At 41.2% G+C, this 24,397-nt stretch overlaps 1 protein-coding gene across 1 annotated transcript; it reads right to left on the bottom strand.

Moving 5' to 3' along the window:
- Positions 1–365: 365 nt before the first annotated feature.
- On the bottom strand, positions 366–20,724 carry LOC144273795 (uncharacterized). Its single transcript, XM_077832499.1, has 8 exons — positions 20,690–20,724; positions 16,104–16,194; positions 15,442–15,528; positions 12,483–12,635; positions 9,742–9,871; positions 9,598–9,630; positions 7,881–7,984; positions 366–470 (listed from the first exon to the last, which is right to left on the bottom strand). Exons 1-8 carry the CDS (start codon positions 20,722–20,724, stop codon positions 366–368), a joined length of 738 nt encoding a protein of 245 aa, XP_077688625.1.
- Between the last annotated feature and the right edge of the window lie 3,673 nt (positions 20,725–24,397).

Genomic DNA, 24,397 nt, shown 5'->3' with positions numbered 1-24,397 from the left:
ATCAAAGAAAAGTATTAAAAAAAGAATTTATAATATGCTGAGATTTTCTCCCCTCCCAATGTACAGACATTTCAGTGGATAAAATATTTTTGTCCCCCAAAATAGATGCGTTGGTAAGAAAGTTAGAAACAAAACCAGACAGATGCACATAGATAATCTGGGATTTTGAAGATCAAATTTTAAAACCTTGTAAGTGTATAGAATCTACTTTAACTATACCACACAAGGCAAAATTCATCCCTGCTCAGAGAGCAAGTACAATTTCTATGTGCCATCTTAGTACCCCTAAAGCCCTCCAGGCAACAAAGCTCCATGGCACAAAATTTAAGAAAAAGTTCTTTTCCTTTAACATTACATTGGTGACTTTATGACACAATGTCTGCAGAGACCTTCCTGAATTCCCTAATAAATGCAGAAATCCAGCCAAATAGTTCTTGAGAGTCTTGATCTGGTGATTCCCCAAATTTTACCTGTGAATATGAAAGAGAAAAAATACTAAATGTTTAACATTATCCAAATAGCTTGAACAGCATCCAAGATTTTCATGATCAGTGCGCAATATTAAATGCATTCATTGTTATTGGTATTACAATTCTAGGAACATCTAGAGGCCACAGTTGAGACTGGGGCTCCCTTCCACCAGACATCATCCAAACATACAACAACAGATGGTCCATGCTGCAAAGAGCTTAAAATCTAACGTGACAAGTTTGAGAATGGAAGTATAATTACCCCCGTTTTACAGATAGGTAATACAGAACAAAGGGCTTCCTCCTAAAAACTTCCATTCACATTAATGGTGTCGGCTCAAGCCCAGAAAGATTAAATGACTTGTCCAAGGTGATACAAGAATCTTTTGCAGAGCTGGTAACTGAATCCAGACCTCCCATGTCTCAGTACATTGCGGTTAGCTCAAGATTATCCTTCCCCTCAATTTAGTGTTATTCTGTGGTTTCAACGCCTACATCACCAAAATTCCAGGTCCATCAACAAATCATCAGAACTTATCACTGACCCATAGTGACAACTGAGAAAAGAGATTAAATAACCACAGAACCTGAGTTATCCCTACCACTGATTTTTTCATGTCCCAGCTGAGACATACAGAGGGCGCAGTGTGGCTAAAATTATACAGCTGTTGCCTATGCTTTGGCTAAATGTATAGCTTTGTGTTCCAGGGATAGCAATTTGACAGATTACACAATAAACACATTCAGTGTTAAGACTATTTTTAATCCTATATTTTAATTAAATCAATTAGCCAAACCACAAAAAAATAGAGCTGTTCAAAAAAAAAGAGGGGGGAAATCATGAAAAAAGGAAATCTTTTCTTGTTTTTTATTTGAAATTTAAAAAAAAAATTTAAATTGACTGGCTCTAGATTTCATAAAAATAAACATAAGAATAACTGAAAGTTTTATCTACAGTTTTCTTGATTATTTTTTCAAATTATGACATTTCATCATAAATTTCAAAATTCAAATCATTTCAACCAGCTCAAATAAAAACAGTAAAGTTCTGGAATGGGTATCTCTCAATGACTCTTGCTGAAACTGTTCTACTTTGTGTAAAATGCTTGAATAATCACTGTGAGAAACAATGAGACAGAGAATTACTCTATAGCACTGGTGGGCAACCTGCGGCCCGCAGGCCAGATACGGCCCATGAGGGTAAGCTGGTTGCAGGCTGCGAGACATGCTGCTGACATTGACCATCCACAGGCCTGGCCCGCCGCAGCTCCCATTGCCTGGGAACGGCCACTGGGAGCTGCGGGGGGCTGTGCCTGCAGATGGTCAATGTCAGCAAAATGTCACAATCAGCTTACCCTGATGGGTCGCATGTGGCCTGCGGGCCACAGGTTGCCCACCACTGCTCTATAGCCATGTGGTTAGGGCACTCACCTGGATTGGGGGCAGAACTGGATTTCAGTCCCTGCTCCAATTAATATTTAACTATTTGTAAAAAACGGAACAGTTTTGGCAAGAGAGATTGATGGGGACGCACCCTACAGTCTGGTGGTGAGGGTACTCTCCTGGGAGAAAGGATTCAACTCCCTGCTCCAGAGTACGAATTCAAACATGGGTCTCCCAAATTAGTTCGCTAACCACTGGGGTACTGAGTAGAAGCAGGGATGTCGTTACCTCTTCCTTTGTTTTCTTTCTCAAACCCTTAATTTCCTTTCCTCTTGTTAAAACAAAACACTGAGTTTCAGGCTGAATGACACAGCTGGTTCAACCTGAAACTTTTTTCTTTTGAGTCACCAGAAATTCTGAAAAAATCAGTTTCAGTTAGACCAGAACCAAGATTTTTCTTCCTATTTTTTTCAGCTGTTAGCAAACTTTTTTTTTTTTAAAAAAAACCCTCTTCACATAGCTCTCCCCATGCTCCCATTATCTTCTATAGCCCCAGCACCCTGGTCAGACTGCATCTCCTGCAATGCACCATTTTCTCCCCTCTAGCAACACATCCTGGGAGCTGCTGGACCTGGTTCATCGCAGGAGGCGTAGTCCAGGAGGAGGCATAGTCCTGCTACATAGAAGAAAATGGGGACATTTCTCCTTTGACCCAAATATTTCTGTTTTCAGTCATTTGGTTTTCTAATGAAAAAAAAAATAACAAAATTTCTGCGGAAAGCAGAAACTCTGAAAAGAATTTCATTTAATTAAAAACAGAAATTCCACCAAATTAAAAAAAAAGAGTTTTGGGGGAGGAATTTTGATGCTCTCTAGAGATAATTCACATAATGTGCAATCTATTAGAAAACAACAAGTGAAAGCAGACAGACTATAAAGTCTAGAGCTGGGAAAGGGATTTAAGGTTCAGATCAACTACAGCCCTCGTATAAGTTCTCTGGCTTTAGGGCATATGATGGTTCTTAACTTTAAATCATTTACTGGGGTTTAATTAAAGAGGTTTGTCATCATTTTCAAGGGCAATTCCTCAATGTCATCAATAAGTTAAGACCCTATAGTGTTAGAAATGGCTTTTCTAACAGATCAGGAGAAATCTAGAGAACTAGCTCAACAGGTTCATAATAAGAGAAGTTTAAAAAGGCATTTTGTAATTCTTCAAGGCTTTATCTTGTCTATAACTGAGAGCTACAGTCCTCCCAAGACTGGATAGCATTCTAGTAGTATTACAAGCTGCAACTGAAACAGAATGAATGATCTGATTAAGGAGATATTACTTGTTCAGTTGATTAACAATTTCCTGTCTCTCTCTCTCTACATTATCATTCCAATAATCAGATTCTTATTTGTGACCATGGGTCTAGGATCTAGAGAAAAGGAGATGGACCACCGAAAACATTATAGGTTGGTATCAGCTCAGTAGTTTTGACACTGCACTCCTAACTGCACCTCTTGGGTGCTGGAAGCCTTTGGTCTTTGGCAGGCCTCCCAACAGGCCTATTGCTTATGGGTGCTGTTCAGTTTATAGTATAGTATAGTTTAGTATTCATGCAAACATACACAGTTGTCTGCTTGCTTTAGACACTGTCCTATAAACCCATGTTCTAGAATAGGACCCTCTAGAAAAGAGCACTCCTTTCTTTCTGTTTGAGGGAGTTAAGCCAAACTCACAATATTGAAATATCATTATAAAACCAAATCCTGAGGCACCTTTTGTCCACAAGACAGCTTGAAACCTGTGGGTCTCCTGTGAATGGGGGACAAAGAGGTCCTACAGGGGATGATTCCACACTCCACCCTAGCATGGCTTGTTGGTGCATGTGTATAGCGTAAATCCAGATGGTGGGGCCACAGAGCAGCAGTCCACATGCAGCAGCAGTTGGACCAGGTGACATGGTGCAGCTTCATGGGTAGACTGGCTGCAGGACAACAATTCTGTTTTGCGGCAACTTCCATGGTTTCAAATTTTGATTTCCTTTGGTACTGGAACAAAACCAATTTTTCTGAATGTTTTTGCGAAAATGGAATTGTGCCAAAATGTCTGCTTTCCAACCAAAACTTGGGCTTTTCAGTTCAGGGAGGTGCATGCCAGGCTGGGTAAGGCATGGACCTGGAAGACCTAGGTGCAAGTCCTTGCTCTTCCTGATTCATCCCAGATCACTTTGAAGCAAGCAGAGCAAGGACTTGAATCTAGCTCTTTCCCATCCCAAGCCAGTGGCCCTAACACGAGGCTATAACCTCAGAGTTGCTGTCGCTGCAATTTCACTGAAAATGTTCTGACCAGCTCTATCCGTGAGTGACCCATGCCCTAGTTCTGAGGATAAGCATCCTTTCCTACTTTCCCCACTTTTCTACTGTTTTCTTTTTACACAGGCTTTGGCTGCAGGCTCAGGATAGGATCCTTAGTGTATGTCTGGTAGTTCACATTTGGCTTGTTACACTATGTTGAGGCTGTTCTTCTGTTTTTAAAAAGCAACAAGAGATACCAAGGAACCTTTGTACACTGTTATAATGTTACTGCTAGTAAAACATTACTAATTAAAATTTCCTGGTCAAACATCTCTTTAATCTTCTGCTGATGCTCAGACAGGGTCCCCCAAGGTCACTCAGATGTCGTCATATTTTGTAGTATTTTGTCTACCACCACGTTGAACAGCAGGAAGAAACATACTTTTAGTGCTAACTGTTTTTATACAACCAATTATTTTAAAACAAAAAAGATTTTGAGGTGTTGGTCCAGGGCTCTGAGCACAGGCCTGGGCACAAGATCTTATTGTTCCAGCTGTTAATGTTGACCCTGTCTGTGGCCATGTTCAATTCATTGAGGCTAGCACTTTTAAAAAAAATCTTCTAATGTTATCACTCAACCAGTGTTAGCAAATGGTGGGAGTGTCACTGTACGGTGGCTGCAGGTGTTTCTACAATTGTTCTCTAATCATGCTCGGAGGAAGTCTAGCCGTCATGGTGGTAAAAATGTTAGCACGTAGTCACCAGTGTTCCTACTGCTGCTCCTTTGGCCTGAGTGGTTAGCCAATATTCAGGACCTCACCTGGCTGTTTCCATTAGGAGGAGAAATTGATAAGAGTCGGATATTTCTTTGGGGCAAGCCTGTTTATTTACAAATGAATGCACACAAAGTGCTGTTTCCCTGACACAGTAGGAAAAATCAGGAGGCAGTTTCCTTGTTCAGAAATCCAAACTTGATTTCCAGCCAGTCCTGTGCCCAAGAAGCTCCACCTCTTCTCCCTCTCAGAACACATTGTCTGCTTCTCTCATGGTCTCTCTCTCTCTCTCTCTCCGACACACACCTGAAACTATCAGTCCCAGGGATCCCTTTTGGCCCACACAGTCCTGCCTCTGCCCTGGGCTTGCATGCAGTCTAGTGCCTTGGACTGTGGCTTCTATTGTTTCAGCTAATACTAAGAAAATGGCATTTAATTGCTTCCTCATTTCACCTGAATGAAAGACAGCTGGCATGCTCAACTTGTGAGGTTTGTGATAGCTCACAGACCAAAGATGTTTTCAGGCAGCCACTAATAACCTCCAGCATAACACCACTATTCCTACAGCCAGTGGAGCTGAGCCAGTGATACTACAATGCCAGGAGATTTTTTTTAAATGTCATTGTGCACAAAGCTTTAGAGTTTCTGCCTCAGTTTCCTCTCCTGGACAACTGGGATAACAGCCTGATGTACTTCATGTGGGTGCTATGACTTAAGTTTTGGAAAGACCTTGAAGATGAAACGTCTATGCAAGTGCTAAATATTTATTCTTTTGTTTACCATGGACTCTTAAGCCCTGTTTATATATATATAATAATGGTTTGAATTTTGAAGGTGAGCACCTGCATTTCCTGTTGTCATCAATAGTAGCTGGAAGTACATAGCACCAGTGAAAATCCGGCTATAAATCTTCAGAAAAAAGAAATGGCAAATGCTTATTCAAATAATTCTGCCACTGATCTATACACAATGTGGGATATGAAATTTCTTACCAGAGTTACACATAAATCCATATTTACTGAGGGAAGTATATCTAAAACATGTGTAAGTTGCATTTATGGAAGGTTATGCATTTTTAGAAAACAGCTTTTAAAAAATGTAGATTTCTTTCAATTATGTTTTAATATAATATGTACCAGTGTGTCACTGTAGAGCTTCTTCATTTCATCACATCTTTTTGACAATTGGGAAAGGTGTCCTTCATGCTTCTGAATTAGACCCTGTAATAAATTGTTTTAAAAACCCCACAATGTTGAGTAGATACAAGGAGACAGTATGAAAGCAATACTCAACAGCAATCAGATGATTCATTGATAACAAAAAGGAAAACGCAGGTCAAATTTTCAATGTGCCACCAAGACTGTGAGATATGCAAAATATAAGCATACCCCAAATCTTCTGCCTTTCCATATAAATATCAGATTAACAAAGACAATGAGAGAGTTTCTGAATTTGAGAGCTCTCAGAATTTTGTCCACTGAGATGACTTAAATCTATTAAAAATAATTAAAGTAAAAAATGCAAGTTAAATATTGCAGGGTCCTGATTTTCAGGGGATTTGCTGCTTGAGCTTTATTAGCCACTATGCATGTGCACCTGCAGGCACTGTTGCTGCATTCTAACACTTGTGCATAGGGGATTTAGTGCATCAAAACATGCATGGCTTAAGTTGCACGTACTTATATCCAAGTTACCTGCTGGAAATAAGACTACAGAAATCTAAATTTTGAAACTGGGGGTGTTTCTTAACAGCTGTTCTCTTCTAATTAGTCTTATCAAACAATGTGTATTATTACAATAGCTTAGTATTCATCAATGGCTAAAAGATGACACTTCAATCTGCCCAGTCTAAGGGATAGCACGTGGTTGCGTTGCTTCCGGAGAAGCCAGGAGGAAGACAGTGATGTGGGAAATCAGTCTCTCTGCCAGTCTCCCTGCTGTTTGGAGACAGAGTATTCCTGGGGTAGTGTACTCCCTACTGTGCCAACACAGACCTGACACCATGTGCACTGTGGGGGAGGAGGGGGGCTCTACCACCACACCCTACCCACCTGCATGGGGAAGGGACGTAGCCGCTCTGTAGAGCCTGCTCCCCTCCCCGTGCTGCTACCTATAATGCGAGTAGTAAAGCTGGTTGAAAAAATGTTGACTGAATTTTTTCAGGTGAAAAATGCCTTCTCATCAAAACCAAAATGTTTTGGGAAGGTTTCTCGGGCCCAGGATGGAATTTCTAGTCAGAAAAGAGAGCCCTCTGTGAGCATAATCAATAGTCAGGGAGTTACCAAACTCACCAGCGATATGGGAGACCCAGATTCAAATTCCTGCCCTGCTGGATTAGGAGTAGGATCTTGAATCTGGGTTTCACACATCCCAGGTGAGTGTCCCAGGCACCAACGTATCAGCTATTCTGGGACAGCTCACATTGCCCTTCCTTCTCTCATGATAGGACAAGAAGCAATGGGCTTAAATTGCAGCAAGGAAGGTTTAGGTTGGACATTAGGAAAAACTTCCTAACTGTCAGGGTAGCTAAGCACTGAAATAAATTCCTTAGGGAGGTTGTGGGATCTCCATCTTTGGAGATTTTTAAGAGCAGGTTAGACAAACACCTGTCAGGGATGGTCTAGCTAATACTTAGTCCTGCCATGAGTGCAGGGGACTGGACTAGAGACTCTTGAGGTCCCTTCCAACCCTATGATTCTATGGTTTTTTTGCAAAAAATTTCACAAGGCCTCATTTTTATTCTGCATCAGAATAAAACCAGATTCTGAAATCTCAAGAATTTTTGTGGAACAGAAACGTTGGTTTCCAGCCAGCCCTAGTAAGTAGCCATCACAGAGACATAACCATCGGTTTGTACCCTATTACACCATGCGTCAGGTGGAAAGCCAGATTATATTGAGCCCTAACCAAGTAGAATATATTATTCATCAGCTATCTCCAGCCTAAATAAAGTTCTGGTAAATGTTACCTTTAGTTCCTTGTAGAACTGTGACTCTTGGGTTGTTGCTTTGATAGTCTTGGACTTGATAAACTTTCTGTACTGAATAACATTTTCCAATTCTTTCTTTAACACTAGCCACAAAACAGAGAGGAAGTGAAACATTTCAAGAACTTCAGTAACAGTAACACTCATTAAGTTGTGTAAAGGCGTGCCTATGCCTCACAGAAAATCATACAAACTTGAACCTCCAGCTCCATAGCACTGGCTGCTACCATTTGAGCTATAGGACCAACTGCAGTAGATGGCAGCAAGAGAAGGCTATTATCCCAGAGATGGGGTAGACCACTAGAACCAGGTGCTGAGTTCCAGAGGGCTGACTGGGAGTGCAGTCCAGCCCTCTTTCTCCTCTACCCCAGGAGTTGGGGGAGCTCCTGCCTTATGTGGTGTCCCCAGGAGGTAGGACTGGCCCCTGGGGCCACATGCTGGGGATGGGATTGGTTGAACGGGAAGTCTGACCCATCTCTCTTTCTCCTCCCTCCACCTTGGGAATTGGCAGAGCTACATTTGGTGCCCCCAGAGGGAAGGGGAATGTATCATGTTGATGGGTGAACCCCGTCCAATTCTCTTTGCCCCATCCCCCAACACTACAGATAATCTGGCAGCTCCTAGTAGGTGCAAGTACACAGTGTCTGTTGTTGCAGATTTGGCCATGGCAGCATGTGCCTGGCCTTAAAATGGCCAGTGATTTGGGCAGGCTGCCAAAATGCTCCCAAGGAACACAAGTGACAGAAGGGAAATAGTGATTTTTAATAGTTAATAGCTCAGCAAAAGCTGAGTGCAATTTCATGGGACATGCTAAAAAAGCACTTCAGTAGCCCAGGGGTGTACGTCCGATCAAAGGCCTGCTGCAAACAGGAGCAGGAGAGCTTCTCTGAGAAAAGCTCACAATTGTCCTTTATAAAAATGGCAATCTGAATATAGGAGTCACTACCAGCTCCCCTCATAGTTAGTGCTTTTGTCATTTTGCCTAGCATAGAAGATAGACTTCTTAGTCAACAGTTCCATTTATCATCCCTAGCACACTTTTTTAAAGGTAGATAAAACGTTTGTAAGCCTCTTGCTTCTGATAAAATTGGAATACATTTGTATTTGTTTTTTATGCCTTTGTTGCTCTGCAAGGGCCAAATCCAAAGCCCATTCACTTCAATGGTCCTCACACCAATGAATTCAATCACCCTTTACATCTAGCCCCAAATTCCTTCAAAACCCTCCCAATTGCTATCTTATACTTGACCTCCCAGTTTTGCTCCTTTATACTGGCTTCACTAGAGGTGCATTTCCACTAACTGAACATACTGGTTTAGCTCAAACGGCTTCTTGAATTTCATTACTTAACTATATTGAGTTTTGCCTTGCTTTTCTGCATGCTTCCTAGAAGTAATTTTGATAGAGCACCTGTATCACTTAACATCTGAATTTAAGGCAAACTTAATGGATTTTGCTATTATCAGACAGTATATTTTGATAGATCATTTCTAAACCATATGGACACAACAAATATTTCTCTTTAAAATTCCACATGATAACATGACGGTTATATATAGCCATGGCAACCTCTTACCTCAATATTTTGAACTTTTGCCTCTCTTTACAAACTACAAAATAAGTGCAATGAAAACCTGTTTCGAGTGACTGCACAATGTATGAAAGTTTTTCTGTGAATTTAAAAAACATATTTACATACCATCAACTTCAGCACGGAGACCTTTGATGGAAGCTGGAAAGGAACAGAATGGGAGATTGGAGGGAGGGAAACAAATGTTAATAAAAATTATGCACATAATGTTAAGATAGGGACTTTTGCAAAAGGGTTTTTTTATCCTCTTACCACCAGGAACAGCTTCAAATTCTGTCAACTCCTGAGAAAATTTAGCCAAATCAGGCTCATGTAAGAAGATCTGTTCCACAAGGGCATGAAGCAAGGTGATCTTCCTCTCCTTACCCCGCAGCAGCGATAACTACAAATAGAATACAGCAATAAATTGACAGTCTAGGTTATTAGACATTTTTTAAAAATTGGAAAAGCAGGGATGTTGATAGCTCCTAGGTAAATTTGACAGGAATAGAAAACACAATGGAATTAAACCTTTCTCTTTTCAATCTGCCATCCCACATACATTTCTGGTTAAAATTAACTTTGCATTTTCTCAGGTCCTTTCTTGTTCCTTTGTAATGTCTCATTTTTCTTTTTGAAAACTTAATGTATCTTAATTGACTGCAATTGATTCTGCATCTCCAAATATGCTCCTATCCCGGTTCCCATTTAAAAGCACTATGTGGTGTTCATGTAGACAGTAAGATTCCTTAGTAGAATCTGGGGAGATGCTTTGTGCAGAAAATGATTTTGAACATATTTTTCATTATAATAGATGTGGCATTACAGTACTTATAAAAAAAATAAACTGTCTCAGAACTGTCATTCGCATTATAAATTACACACTCGCATACTAAAGTCTCCTGTGAGAAAAGAAATCTGAATAATTAAAAAAACTCTCTTCTATTTACAGACCAAGCAAAATCTGATAATATTCTTAAAAGGTTCAAAGCATCTTATAGAATATGCATTCAAATCCTAGTTCTGGGATCAGATCAGATTCTGTTATTGCTGAGTGGCGTGAGGAAGGGGATGCATGGACGGGAATTGTGCTCAGTGGCAACATTTACTGCTGGCAAATCTTAATGAGGCAGGGAAAGATGTGATGGAAAAGTCAGTTAAGAGATTGTTTAAGAACTAAGGGCCTAATTATGGCTGGGGGGAAGGGATAGCTCAGTGGTTTGAGCATTGGCCTTCTAAACCCAGGGTTGTGAGTTCAGTCCTTGAGTGGGCCATTTAGGGATCTGGGGCAAAAATTGAGGATTGGTCCTGCTTTGTGCAGGGGGGTTGGACTAGATGACCTCCTGAGGTCCCTTCCAAACCTGAAATTCTATGAACCTGTTTATTCTATGTTCCCGCAGCAAGTGCATAGGATTGATATGGCTGTATAGGGTTAATGTGCCTGGTGGAGCCAGTTGGGCACTCAGATGGTCAGCAGCAGCAGCCCAGAAGGGATATATCAGGATGGAGAGATACCAGCTTGAGCCTGGTGAGCTGTGCTGGGGGACTGAATCCTTTGCCTTTGAAAAGATGTAGCAGGTACCACTAGTGAGCATGGTGCTTTCCCAAGCAGCTCTGGGACTTTTCTATCTACTTCTGGACTCTGCAGGCGTAATGCTTCCAGTCACCAGTGCTCTTCCCCCACTCGCATGCCCCGCCCCCCTCAACCCTACACACAGCCCTTAGTTTAAAAAACCCTCTAGAACCTTTTTAATGTTATATGCCAGCAGTCTGGTGTGTTTTGGTTTAGGTGGAGCCCATCTTTCCTGCATAGGTTCCTTCTTTCCCAAAAGGTTCAAGGTTCCCCAGTTCTTGATGGACCTAAAACCCTCCTCCCTGCACCATTGTCTCATCCACACACTGAGAACCTGCAGTTCGTTCTCTCTCTTCCTGGCTCTGCATGTGAGCAATTTCAGAGAATGCAACCATGGAGGCTGCAAAACAGGAGTGCTGCAGCTGCAGAGGTTCACACTCAGGGGGTGGAAAGGCCGCATAGCCTACCCTGTGCAGGAAGAGTTAGACCCTTGGATCTGGCACACTGAAGGGGTTCCTCCTAGAGACTGTCACAAAACTGGGGGCATAGCACCGATCCTGTGGATCTGTGACAGGCTGTCTGACTGGGGGTGGGGACACTCTATTGTGTCCCTGAAAGTCTCCTCTACATACCTGTCTGTCTCCCTTAGCTCCTCCAGTGCAGCCACTCTGGCCTCAAGAGCCCATACGGTCTCTCTGAGGGCCATGAGCAACTTGTACCGTATGCTCACCTATGCCACCAGCCCATGAGGAAGGTAATTGTACATGCTGAATTCAGGGCAATAAACTGGATAGCCCCACTCTGCTGCTGGGCTGCATTATTTTTACTCTTGCAGGTTTTTGTGCTGGGGAGAGTTATTGGCCTAAGTTTAGAGTATGTTTGTTAGATGTATGGGGAGTGGGGAGTACCCCCCCCCCCTTTTCTCCTTCCTGTGATTCTTTTCTGGGAAGCTTTTCTGGCACCCGTCTAGAACTTATGTTATAGTCCGTTAGCCTCCTCCCCTGCTGCTGAGCACTCAGCAGCCAAACTTTCCTTACCTTGTTAGCTCACTCTGTCTTACTCTGTCTTATTATGCACTCTCACTCTGTCATAGGGCTCCCCCTGCTCCAGAACTGGACCTGGAAGGAGTGCCTCTTGCACTAGCTTTCTAAACTTCCTGGTTCAGAAAATCTTCTGGTCAGTTAAGAGCTGGCTTGTTAAATCACTGCTCTCTCTGAGTTGGCTCTGCCCCATGTCAAGAGATCCTAAAGGGGTTATGGATCAAGGGACAGCAGGCTACAGCCTTGTTAGTAAGCTCTCAGAGGTTAATGACAATTAGTTAACCCATTTTTAAACCCAAATGTGCTTGCATAGGGCTAAAGGAAAATCACATTTAACATTATGTTAGTTAATATGTGCTGTAACACAGTGTTTTCAATGCTAGGAAAAAGTGTTAATTCACTTTGGTCAAAGAAGACAATCGAAATCCTTTGGCCATCTCTCTTCCAGCCTTTTCATTTAAGTAGTTCCCAATGGCTAAGATGTACTCCAACACAGCAACAAATTTCTGGCTGGCTTGCAGCTCTTTGCACGCTCGGATCTTCTGGTTTATTAGCTGAAACACAAAAGCCTGACTTCAGTTCAACTGGAAGGTGTGAGTAAAATGAGGTCTTTACCTCTCTCTCTTTGTTAGGTCTAACTGTTCTTAGCTGAAGTACACAAGCAATATTTTAGCTGTTGTGGGCCTGTCTTTACATTAATTTCTTTTGGAGGACAGGCCAGAGCTTCTCATGAACCCCTTATTAAAATTCTCCCATCAAGATAAAAGGAATGTTGGCACGATTTCCCTGCTTCTGATGAGGACATGCCCTTCCTGAATCCTGCCAAATTATCCATGCCATAAAAATGCCATGAAGAACACATATTTTGCTATTGGAATACACCAGATAGCCCCATCAGGGGAAATGGATAGCCTAGAGCCCAGCAGAATGACTCTATCCTTCACCCCACTCCTGCCCATTTCTAAGTATACCAGCTGAGCACCGTGCTATCTTATCAAAATACTCCATACATTTTTTCCAGGAACAAACCTAATCATTTCCAGCAAATTTAATATCACTGTTTGCCCACTGATGCTGCCTTCTTTCTATGGTTAGGGATAAGAGATTTTTTTTAAAAATAGGAAAAACAAGTAAATAAATTCTCCAGTGCCTCACACTTCTTGTGTACAAGATACAAAGTATACAAAGTTTGTAGGAAGGGGGAAAACTGTACATCAGAGTCAGGCACTGTAGTAAAGCATATTGATAATACAATACTCTTTTATGTATAAATTCTACACATTACACATATATGTTATTCAGCCCAAGTAATAAGACACCTAGGGAACTAATATACTGTGCAGTGAGTAATAAATCACCATTTTATTATAACTTCAAAGCAATCATTAAACCACATTCTGCAAATATTCAGTTATTTGGTTTCAGTGTGGGAGGGCAGGAGTGTAACACTGAGCTAGACAGGGTCAGAAATGTGTGTCTCACCAGTGTTCTCGCTCTAGTCTTGTTCTGAATTGTGCTCAATGTTACTATGGTTTTAATTAGACCTAGGTTTGTCAACCCTCCAGGATTGTCCTGGAGTCTCCAGGAATTAAAGATTATGTCATGTGATGGAACCTCCAGTAATACGGGCAACCAAAATTGACAACCCTAATTAGATTTGACAGGGGACAACAATTCCATTTTGTGGCAACTTTAATTTGTTTTCACTGCAATGCAGAATGAAAACAAAATCTTTTCAACATTTTTGCAAAAAACAAGTTTGTGAAAATGTTCATTTTCAGCTCAAAATGTGTGCGCAGCCTGGTGGTTAGGGCTCAGGCCCGGAAGAGGGAAGATGCAAATTCCAGTATCTGCTGTGCCTGATTCAGTGTAGGTTTTTTTTCCTCAGCTTACTCTGAACCAGAAAAAAGCAGGGACTTGAACTTGCGTATCCCACCTCTTTGGCCAGTACTCTAACGAGGCCAGGGGTTCTCAAACATCATTGCACCACAACCCCCTTCTGACAACAAAAATTACTACACAACCCAGGGAGGGGGACCGAAGCCCGAGCCCACCCGAGCCCTCCGCCCTGGGGCGGGGGAAGGCAAAGCCACAGCCCCCTGGGCAGGAAGGCCAAAGCCAAAGCCCAAGCCCCGGCGCCCTGAGCTGAAGCCCTTGGGCTTTGGCCCTGAGTGGTGGGGCTCGGGCTTTGGCTTCAGCCCTGGCGGTAGGGCTCAACTTTCAGCTTCAGCCCAGGCCCCAGCAAGTCTAACACCAGCCCTGGCGACCCCATTAAAACAGGGTCGCGACCCACTTTGGGTTCCCAACCCACAGTTTGAGAATCACTGAACTAGGCTATAGAGTCAGCGAGTACCTAGCTCTGAGTGTGTGTGTCTCTCTCTCATCAAAACCAATGCATCTCTGTGAAACATTCTGACTTCATGAAATTGTTCCAACCAGCTCTAGTTTTAATGTCATTCCTCCAGCTATAGGGGCAAGAGGCCCTGGAACTCAGGAAGGGATTTAAATTAACAGGGGAGCACTTCTCCTGTTGGCTGACCAATGGGAGATGGAGAACCTGAGGAGGCGTGCGAGGAGGGGTCCAATCCAGCCTTCACAGGCATATACTCTCCCCTTGCCACTCTACTCTGGGCTGTCCTTCCCACTGCCAGTCCAATCAACAGCAGGGTGAGTCAGAGGAGTTAGCATTTAAAAAAAAATGCTACAGTGTTTTACCATAGCAGCTCCCCAAACACAGCAATGTCACTAATATATGCTGTTCTAGTTTGGGCTTTTTTGGGGGGGTGGGGGTGGGGGGGGACTATTATTGTAGACTACTATGGCTTTTTAAAAAAAACAAAATAAAGGATTCACCCATCTAGTGCCTTAAAAAAGTATTCCAGGCAACATCCACAAAATGTCAGATGCGCTGATTGGTTTAAACTGTGTCTCATGTCATTCCTAAGGTCCTGCATTCTGCAGGTGGCATTGTGTTAATAAATGACCTCAAGTTTTGGCTTATCCAAGGGTATTTTAAACACACCAGCAGGTAGTACATATTGTATTTCAAATCTAGACCATCTCTAATTTAGTTTCATACTAGTTTTGACTCCCTTGGTTATAAAAGCCATGAGCCATATAGATCAAAACACTTTTGCACATTGCTTTTGAATAATGCAGTGAAATGACATCTTATACATCAGGCTGCCTGCATTATTACAATATGAGCTGTCAACATTATGGCTGGTGAACTGTTTCCCATTGAAAAGCTCACCTCACATACACTGACTTTTAAAATTTGCATCAAAGACATCTGGTGCTTTAATATGTAACTGGTGGATTTGAGTTAAACACAAACCATAAGCAAGTCATGTCACTTACAGGCTCCAGATCACCCATGCACCCAGGAAGTTCTCGTATCGTAAGCAAGAGATCCAATCTTTGGCCTAAATGAGGAATTTTACACATCTGCATAGGACAGGATAGAATCTGAATCAGTTGTGAAATGATCATCCAGCAAATATTGTATTAATCAAACGTGTACTTTTAATAATGGGTTTGTCAATTCAGACCTAGACACAGATTTTTATAGCACTATTCTCATGTATTAATTTTACACTACCCCTTAAAAATTTAGTCATACAATTGCACACATAAGGTGCATGTGCAAATTAAGCACACAGATACACATGCATTTGGGGGCAGATGTCATTAAAAACAATGACACCGACCTCTTGGGAATAAGAATGAGCTCTTTCTACACACAATTCTGTGTCTAAAGTTTCTGGAAATCTGGCCCAAAACAATCCAATCCCTTCTTATTTTCAGTGGGAGCAGGGAGGATCATAAGATGTGCTTAACTTTTCTCCATATGGTCTCCCTCCTGAGTGCCTCTCCATATCCTGACTCTGGCTGGGATTAGAAATATAAATGCCAAAATATCATAGGAAGGGCAGTTTCTTGAAGTGTTTTAACCCATGCTGGAAAAGGGAATCCCAGAAATCTCACGTGACATGTTTTTAATCACTGCTACATTTGCTTACCTCTAGCATAAACTGATCAACCACATGCAGCTCTGAAGGAGATCCCTTGAAGGACTGATACATTTCTAAATCTTTTGGAGTTGGCAGATATCTGAGAAATAATGAATGAAAATAAGAAGTTTTCTTTCCGAGAAAAATACTGTATGTATGTATACAGTTTGTCCATTCCATATATTGTACCTTTGGTATTTTGTATTATATTCTAGTTGTTCTCTTTCAGATTATTTAGTAAGCATACTTCCCAGGAGTTCAGTCCAACTGCAGGGGAACCTAGCATTAAGTGGCCACATACATATCTGGTGATCATAGTAATCAGTTAAACACATACATGTGGCCTGGGAAATAATAATGGCATGCAGTACTTAAGCAGCGGCTTTTCATTTGTAGATCCAGCAAGAATCTTAGAATCATAGAATATCAGGGTTGGAAGGGACCTCAGGAGAACATGTAGTCCAATCCCCTGCTCAAAGCAGGACCAATCCCCAACTAAATCATCCCAGCCAGGACTTTGTCAAGCCTGACCTTAAAAACTTCTAAGGAAGGAGATTCCACCACCGCCCTAGGTAACACATTCCAGTGTTTCACCACCCTCCTAATGAAAAAGTTTTTCCTAATATCTAACCTAAACCTCCCCCACTGCAACTTGAGACCATTACTCCTTGTTCTGTCATCTGCTACCACTGAGAACAGTCTAGATCCATCCTCTTTGGATCCACCGTTCAGGTAGTTAAAAAGCAGCTATCAAATCCCCCCTCATTCTTCTCTTCCATAGACTAAACAATCCCAGTTCCCTCAGCCTCTCCTCATAAGTCATGTGTTCCAGTCCCCTAATCATTTTTGTTGCCCTCCGCTGGACTCTTTCCAATTTTTCCACATCCTTCTTGTAGTGTGGGGCCCAAAACTGGACACAGTACTCCAGATGAGACCTCACCAATGTTGAATAGAGGGGAACGATCACGTCCCTCAATCTGCTGGCAATGTCCCTACATATACATCCCAAAATGCCATTGGCCTTCTTGGAAACAAGGGCGCACTGTTGATCATATCCAGCTTCTCGTCCACTGTAACCCCTAGGTCCTTTTCTGCAGAACTGCTGCTGAGCCATTTGGTCCCTAGTCTGTAGCGGTGCATGGGATTCTTCCGTCCTAAGTGCAGGACTCTGCACTTGTCCTTGTTGAACCTCATCAGATTTCTTTTGGCCCAATCCTCTAATTTGTCGAGGTCCCTCTGTATCCTATCCCTACCCTCCAGCATATCTACCTCTCCTCCCAGTTTAGTGTCATCTGCAAACTTGCTGAGGGTGCAATCCACACCATCCTCCAGATCATTTATGAAGATATTGAACAAAACCGGCCAGAGGACCGACCCTTGGGGCACTCCACTTGATACCAGCTGCCAACTAGACATGGAGCCATTGATCACTACCCATTGAGCCCGACAATCTAGCCAACTTTCTATCCACTGTATAGTCCATTCATCCAGCCCATACTTCTTTAACTTGCTGGCAAGAATACTATGAGAGACCGTGGCAAAAGCTTTGCTAAAGTCAAGGAACAACACATCCACTGCTTTCCCCTCATCCACAGAGCCAGTTATCTCATCATAGAAGGCAATTAGATTAGTCAGCGATGGAGAGGAGGGCAATAGCTCGACAGTTGCCACAGACAGCCCTGTCTCCCTTTTTGAAAATGGTGACGATGTTAGCATTATATAAGTCAGCAGGGATTTCTTCGGTGTGCCAGATTTTGACGAGCAGCAAGTGAAGCTTGCTAGTCAGTGTTTCTCCCCCCACTTTCAGTACTTCAGCTGGTATGCCATCAGGACCTGCTGCTTTATTGTTCTTCATTTGTTTAATTGCTTTGCAGACCTCCTCAGGTGTTGGTAGGTTGGCAAGAGTTTCCCAGATTGGGTGCTGAGGGATATTTTTGGTTTTCAGCCAAAAGTACTCAGTTTTAGGTTTTCTGATTTAAAAAATCCAAAAAATTGAAAGAAAGATGACACTTTCTACGAAAATGTTTGTTTACTTGAAAATCTGATTTTTCCCCAAAACTTTTTTCCAATGGAAACTTTATACATTAGTCTAATATGTACATAGAAAATTGAAAGTTCAAAGCACCAAACAATGAAAGCCAGGAGTGGGAAAGTAAAGATTTACCCTAACTTTTCATAGATTCAGCCACACAGCTCCTCCAATGGGATTTATATGATTAAACCCTCATTCAGCCAGCTCCCCTAATGCAATTGGTTGCAATGAATTTATTTCATATTTACTCCAAAATAAAAGCAGAATTTTGCCCACTAGTCATGACCTTAATATTTTAATGTTGCATTTAGCTGTAAAATGTTGTGCATTTTCCTTTGGATTTCCCATTGATGTTTTTATACTGTAACAGGTTCATTTTACACAGAGGAGGAATGCTTCAGAAAAAGTTTCCTGACTCATTGTAAATGTGTACAGTGTTTAGGCTCCTAGAACATACATCAGTTTTCCTAAATAATTGGGGCCAAGTTTTCAAAAGTTCCCATTTCAGCACCCAGATGTACTGGGCAGATTCTTAGAAATGATCATTTTCCTGCAGCTTCTGTTGTTCTGACTCCAGTGTTCTGAAGAGAAACTGCTAGGTACCAAACACTTTTGAAAATCTGCCCACTTCATTTAGGTGTCTAAACGGGAACTGAAGGATACTGAGCTGTTTTGAAAATCGGGCTCTTGATTCTGAAATGTATATGAAATCTGTTTCATATAAGGAGAAAAAGCTCTCGAACTCTTGCTGAAATTTGTAACTACATTAGACTCTGACAATACATTAGCACAGAACAGAATACCTGCCCTCATATAGAATCTAACACTACACACAGCTGCATCTGTTAATGCTTCTCTCAACATCATCATTATATAAAACAGCACTTTGAAATCTTGAAAAAAATCCTTTTCTATTTTATATCATTGCTTAATGAGCTAGTACCCCAGCTGGGGTAAATCAGTATATCACCACTAACTCCAATGGAGCTGAACTGATTTAAATCAGCTGAAGACATTGGTGTAAATATAGAGTGGTGTTTTGAGGTCTGAACGCGGGGTATATGTTTGGGGAGGATATGAGTTTGCACATACAGGGTAGGTCTAGGGTAAGGGCATTGTTTAATATCCAGGGTCATAAGGATTGTTTAATATCTGAGTTATTCCTGAAAAAAAATGCTCCCTGAACTCCCTCCTTTAACTTCAGTGAGAGTTCCCATAACCAGTGTTTCTCTCCTAAGAGAGAGTTTACATAGTTGCCACCTGCAAGTAAGGTTGAACTTGTCCTGTGCACTCTGCCAAATTATGTTATCAGTGGCATTTGTTCACTATTAGCTCCATCCACCTGTTTGCTTATAGACTGCCACAGATTAACAAAGTATTTCAGGAGAGTTAATTCTTGGCCAGCACATACTTAAGTCAGGATAGTTAGGAACTAGAGAATAAAGTCACTTTTTGTAACCAAGGCTTCGGAGTCAGATCCTATGCTGGTGTAAATCAGCATAGCACCATTAACTTCCACAGAGCCAGGCTAGTTTTCACCAACTGAGAATCCGGCCCACAGACTGCATAAACTAGTAACTTAGTTGCACCCAGATACCAGGAAATCTTTCACCAGAATATCAATGTCTTTAAAAACATTAATATGACTTTGCTTGTGCCTATGATAGGGGAATTATTGAATTGTCTAAATCCTCTTCTATTGCATGCAGGTTTTTGTACAAACTTCCCCCGCACAGTACATGCAATACCACTTATCTTCCAGTTCTGGTCATCTTCTAAGCACAAATATAATTCCAGGCATTTATAAGTGGTGTGTGATGTGGACAAATGCCCGGTGGAGAGTAGAGTCAGGGTTCCAAAATCACTTTTCAAAGGGCAGATTTAAACCTACCCTCTAAAGCAGAAGGAGCAGTGTTTTAATAATTTTTTTTAACACCTGCATCCTTCACCTCCCCAACAATATCTTGATCAAATAAGTTGAAGATGTTCTTGATTGGGGAAGAAAAGCAGCTGCCTGACAATTTTTACATGAGTATTTTAAATTTATGGCAAAGGTACCAAACCTCTGGAATAGGCACATACACATCTGTATGTATTATGGGAAAGATTTTCAAAGGCAAAAAAGGGCAGTTAGACATCCAGGCTCACAAACTATTTAAAGGGATACTACCCAATTCCTATACACTGCAGGTGGTTACGTCCTACTTGTGCCTTTGAAAATCTGTCCCTATGGATATAAATAAGCACAAATTTTAAAAAGTTACAGAAACTTCATATTCGGTGTTGGATCAAAAAATTTCTACCCCTAATAAATACTGTGTATGATGTCCATAACATCCGTCTGTCCAAAAAAAGCTTTTATAAGACCCGTCCACCTTGCCCCTCTCCAAACCGGTATTCAAAAGGGAAACAGGATTCTCTTTATTTGTCTTTTTCTCAAACAAATAACTGATGGCATAACAAGCTAACACTGTATTGGATTATAGTGGATTTTCCCCATAAAGATAATGCTGTCATGGGCATGGGAAATCCCACTGACCCAATGCATTCTCATTTCACTCACTTTGCACTACACGTAACCACTAGACCTAAAATCATGTCTGACTTGCTGTCACTTCCCAAACTCCTGCTTTCCTGAAGCTTGCACTAGCTATAGCAGGTGGCTGCTGGTTTCTTTGGGGAACAATGGATAGCAGACTATGACATTTATACATGCTCCTCTAATTTTCAATGCAGCAGTCAGGGTACATCAGATGCCTGGGTAAACACTTTCCCTGAATTTTCCTTTATTTGCAGAAAATGAATCTGGTAATAGATATCATAAAGAATTGAATCCAAAAGGTTACCTTCTTAGGGCTGTAATCTGCTCATCTGTAAGTCCGCCACCGTCTTCATGTAGAATGTATAATTTTTCTTTCAGCTGGTTTGGTTTTATATGAAAACTTTTCAGAAAAATGTCTAGAGGGAGAATGATTCTTTGATTACTTGGAGATAAATGTACAAGGGAGGGAAAACACGGGAACATTTCACATTCACTTCCCTGATAAAATTAGATTTCACTTAGCAGCCACTAAAAGTTCAGGTGAAAACCCCTGTCTTTATATTCTCTTCAAGTACAAACAGTTGTAGAGCATCAAAAATCCAGATTATTTTTTGTTAGAATGCAATCGTTGCATTAGACAGAACTATCAAGATACTGTCAGCTGAAGGCACACAAGTGCTTACTATTAAAATATTCCTAAAAAGAAAAGGAGGACTTGTGGCACCTTGGAGACTAACAAATTTATTTGAGCATAAGCTTTCGTGAGCTACAGCTCACATTCCTGTTGAACTCAGCCTAGTAGACAGAATACACTTTCATTTGTTTGGAATAAAAAACAGCATACAATTACACACTGATCTTTATTTTATTTCTTCTGGTGCTTTGAATATCAAAGATATTAAACCTTCCATTTATTTTTGTTTTTTTTAAAGCTCATGAAAGGTACCAATTGACAGCCCTGGTGACTAGTCATCTGTTTATCCACAAAATAAAGGCAGCAGCAATGCAAGCTTCCCTTACACTGCACTTCAACCCTTCCCTGGAAGGGCTACCCCTAAGGGTATGTCTACACTTCAAAAAGTATGTTCTTAAGTCAGGTTAGCTGCAAATAGCATTGAATACAATGGCAACTCAGCTTTGCAGCTAAAGTTCAAGCCCAGCCTTTACTATAGGCTTTAACTCAAGCTGCTAACCTGAGTTGTCATGTCTTCGCTGCTATTTTAACTTGGGTTAGCTAACTTGAGTTAAGAACACACCTTTTTAGCAATGTAGACATACTCTAAAGGGACATGGTTTCCTGGAGTTCCATCCTCTGAGTATGGTTGTTTTGGGGGGTTTTATAATGTGCTAGAGACAGCCTGGCTCATATTAGAAGCTACAAAAGGGAAATGGGAATAATCAGACAGGCTTATTTGCCTGTTCCCAATGATGGGTAAAGATCCTGCATTCTAAGCCAACTACCTGAAAAAAATGACTGCCAACCTCTCTGTGAATATCAAAGTTCAGCTCCTGAAGGCACAGCCCATAATACCACAACCTGTTTGGTATTGTGTTCTCAGCCTTCAGTATCATCAACACAGAGCAAAGGGGAAAATGTATATAGAAACAGAAGGAAAAGTGAGAAGCTTAAACACGCTTCTAAATGTTGCTATGGACTTTGGCTCAGGTTCTCTGCTGGACTGGAGTTCAACAGAAGAAGGGGGCTGTCAGGAACCACACTTATGGGTCACTGATTCTCTGCCTCATCCCAACCCAGGTTACAGTAGCTTTGGGGGGTTGCACCAGCTGGAAATGGACCCCAAGGGACCGTCTGCCAATTGGGAAGAGATGGAGTATGGCATGTTCAATCTGTGCCTCCTCCCACACCCTGTTCTGCCCACTGCATTGGTGTCATGGAAGCCTACAAAGGATGAATCAGGATTAGAATATATTCCTGCTCCAACTCTCTCTTAAGTAATACTGTTGGTGTGAGACCTGAAATACAAATGGATCAGAACTGTGACATTTTATAAACATGCTTGGCTCAGAGTGAATCTGTGGAGACAGGAGAGCAGATGGGAAGAAGAGATGAAATTCTATGCACTGAATGATTTAGTCAACAAATTTAGCCTCTTCCTGATCACGAACTGTCTTCAGACAGTTCATGATTTTCTTGAATATATTCAGACTTTGAAATTAGTCACTGACTAACTTTTGGCCTGCAAACAGGTGAAATTTTTCAACTCAAACATTTTTTTCTGGTGAAAAATGCACATTCATCAACACCATAATATTTTGTAGATTGTGTTGATTTCACCAAATTGTTTTGGTCAAAAAAAAATTTTTTTTAAATTCTAAAAAAAGTTAAACATTTTTGTTTTGACATTTTCACAATAAAACATTTCAGTTCAAAATGACTTTGTTTAGAAATTTCTTTTAACTTTAAAATGTTTAAAACCAAAAAATTCTCAAAATTGAAACAATGATTTTTTCAGTTGCTAACAAACCAAAAAAAAATCCATTATTTGTCTAACTTTAGTCAGGAGCAGTCCAATGCAAGTATTTAACAGCTAAAATTCAAGCTGCTGTATGTTGATTAGTCACACAGGTCAATGGGCTTGCTTCAGTTTCTAGAACTCTTAGAATCAGGTTGCTAGTGCAAATATTTGTGGTCTGAGTTCAGAATTGGCTTTCCACTAATATTCTCTAAATAAAGGTGCATAACATTTATCGTGTCCTTAAACATTGGTGACATTGAACTTATTTTCTAGAATAATCATGGAAATCTGACAAAAGGGATGTACACAAAGGTGAACTGAATTGAGTTGTTTATTCAAGGGAATGGCCACTATTTTTTTTTAGGTTTTCCCCTAATTTTCATAGTATCTGAGCCGAAATCTCCAATCTACTTCTCCTTCCCTAACTCTAAGTCACCTTCAGTAACTTTTACAGTTCCTTCAAAATTAAATGTGTTACCAACAGCTCCTTGGAATAATATTTTGCTCTCCTTACAGAGCTTTCCATTTATAGATCTCAAAGCATTTCCAAAGTCAGTTAAGGATTTTCCCCATTTTGCACATGGGAAAATTGAGGCTCAGAAAGGTGAAGTGGCAAGCCCAAGGTCACACAGCAGAGTCTGGTTTTCCAACTCCTACACCAGTAATTTATCCATTAGATTAGACCACACACTTTCCCCTTAGCATAAATTTTTCATTGAGGCCCTAGACCAGTGGTGCTCAACCTTTCCAGACTATGGTACCCCTTTCAGCAGTCTGATTTGTCTTGCGTACCCCAAGTTTCACCTCACTTAAAAATTTGAGCTTTGGCTTCAGCCCCATGCAGCAGGGCTCAGGCTTCAGCTTTCTGCCCTAGGCTCCAGAGAGTCTAACACTGGCCCTGGTGACCCAATTAAAAAATGAACTTGCCCTCAGTTTGAGAACTGCTGATATAGTACATAGAAGGGATAAGCAAATCATTGTCTACATGAAATTGTAGTTTGTACCGAGTTCGCTAGTGCTTTTTATGTAGCCTGTTGTAAAACCAGGCAAATATCTAGATGAGTTGATGTACCCCCTGGAAGACCTCTGTGTACCCTCAGGGGTATAAGTACACCTCATTGAGAACCATTGCCCTAGATGTCCACTTTCCTGGTTGACTGACAGTACTGCTCTTGTCTCTGTCACACTGACACATGTAAGCAGGTTCTAGAGCAGTTTATTTCTTGTACAAGAAACCATGAAATAGCTAAAA

The sequence above is a fragment of the Eretmochelys imbricata genome, chromosome 13 (genome assembly GCF_965152235.1).
Source record: "Eretmochelys imbricata isolate rEreImb1 chromosome 13, rEreImb1.hap1, whole genome shotgun sequence".
NCBI classification, from domain to species: domain Eukaryota; kingdom Metazoa; phylum Chordata; order Testudines; family Cheloniidae; genus Eretmochelys; species Eretmochelys imbricata.
The sequence above is the reverse complement of the archived record's forward strand: the minus strand, read 5'-3'. Positions and strand labels throughout refer to the sequence as shown.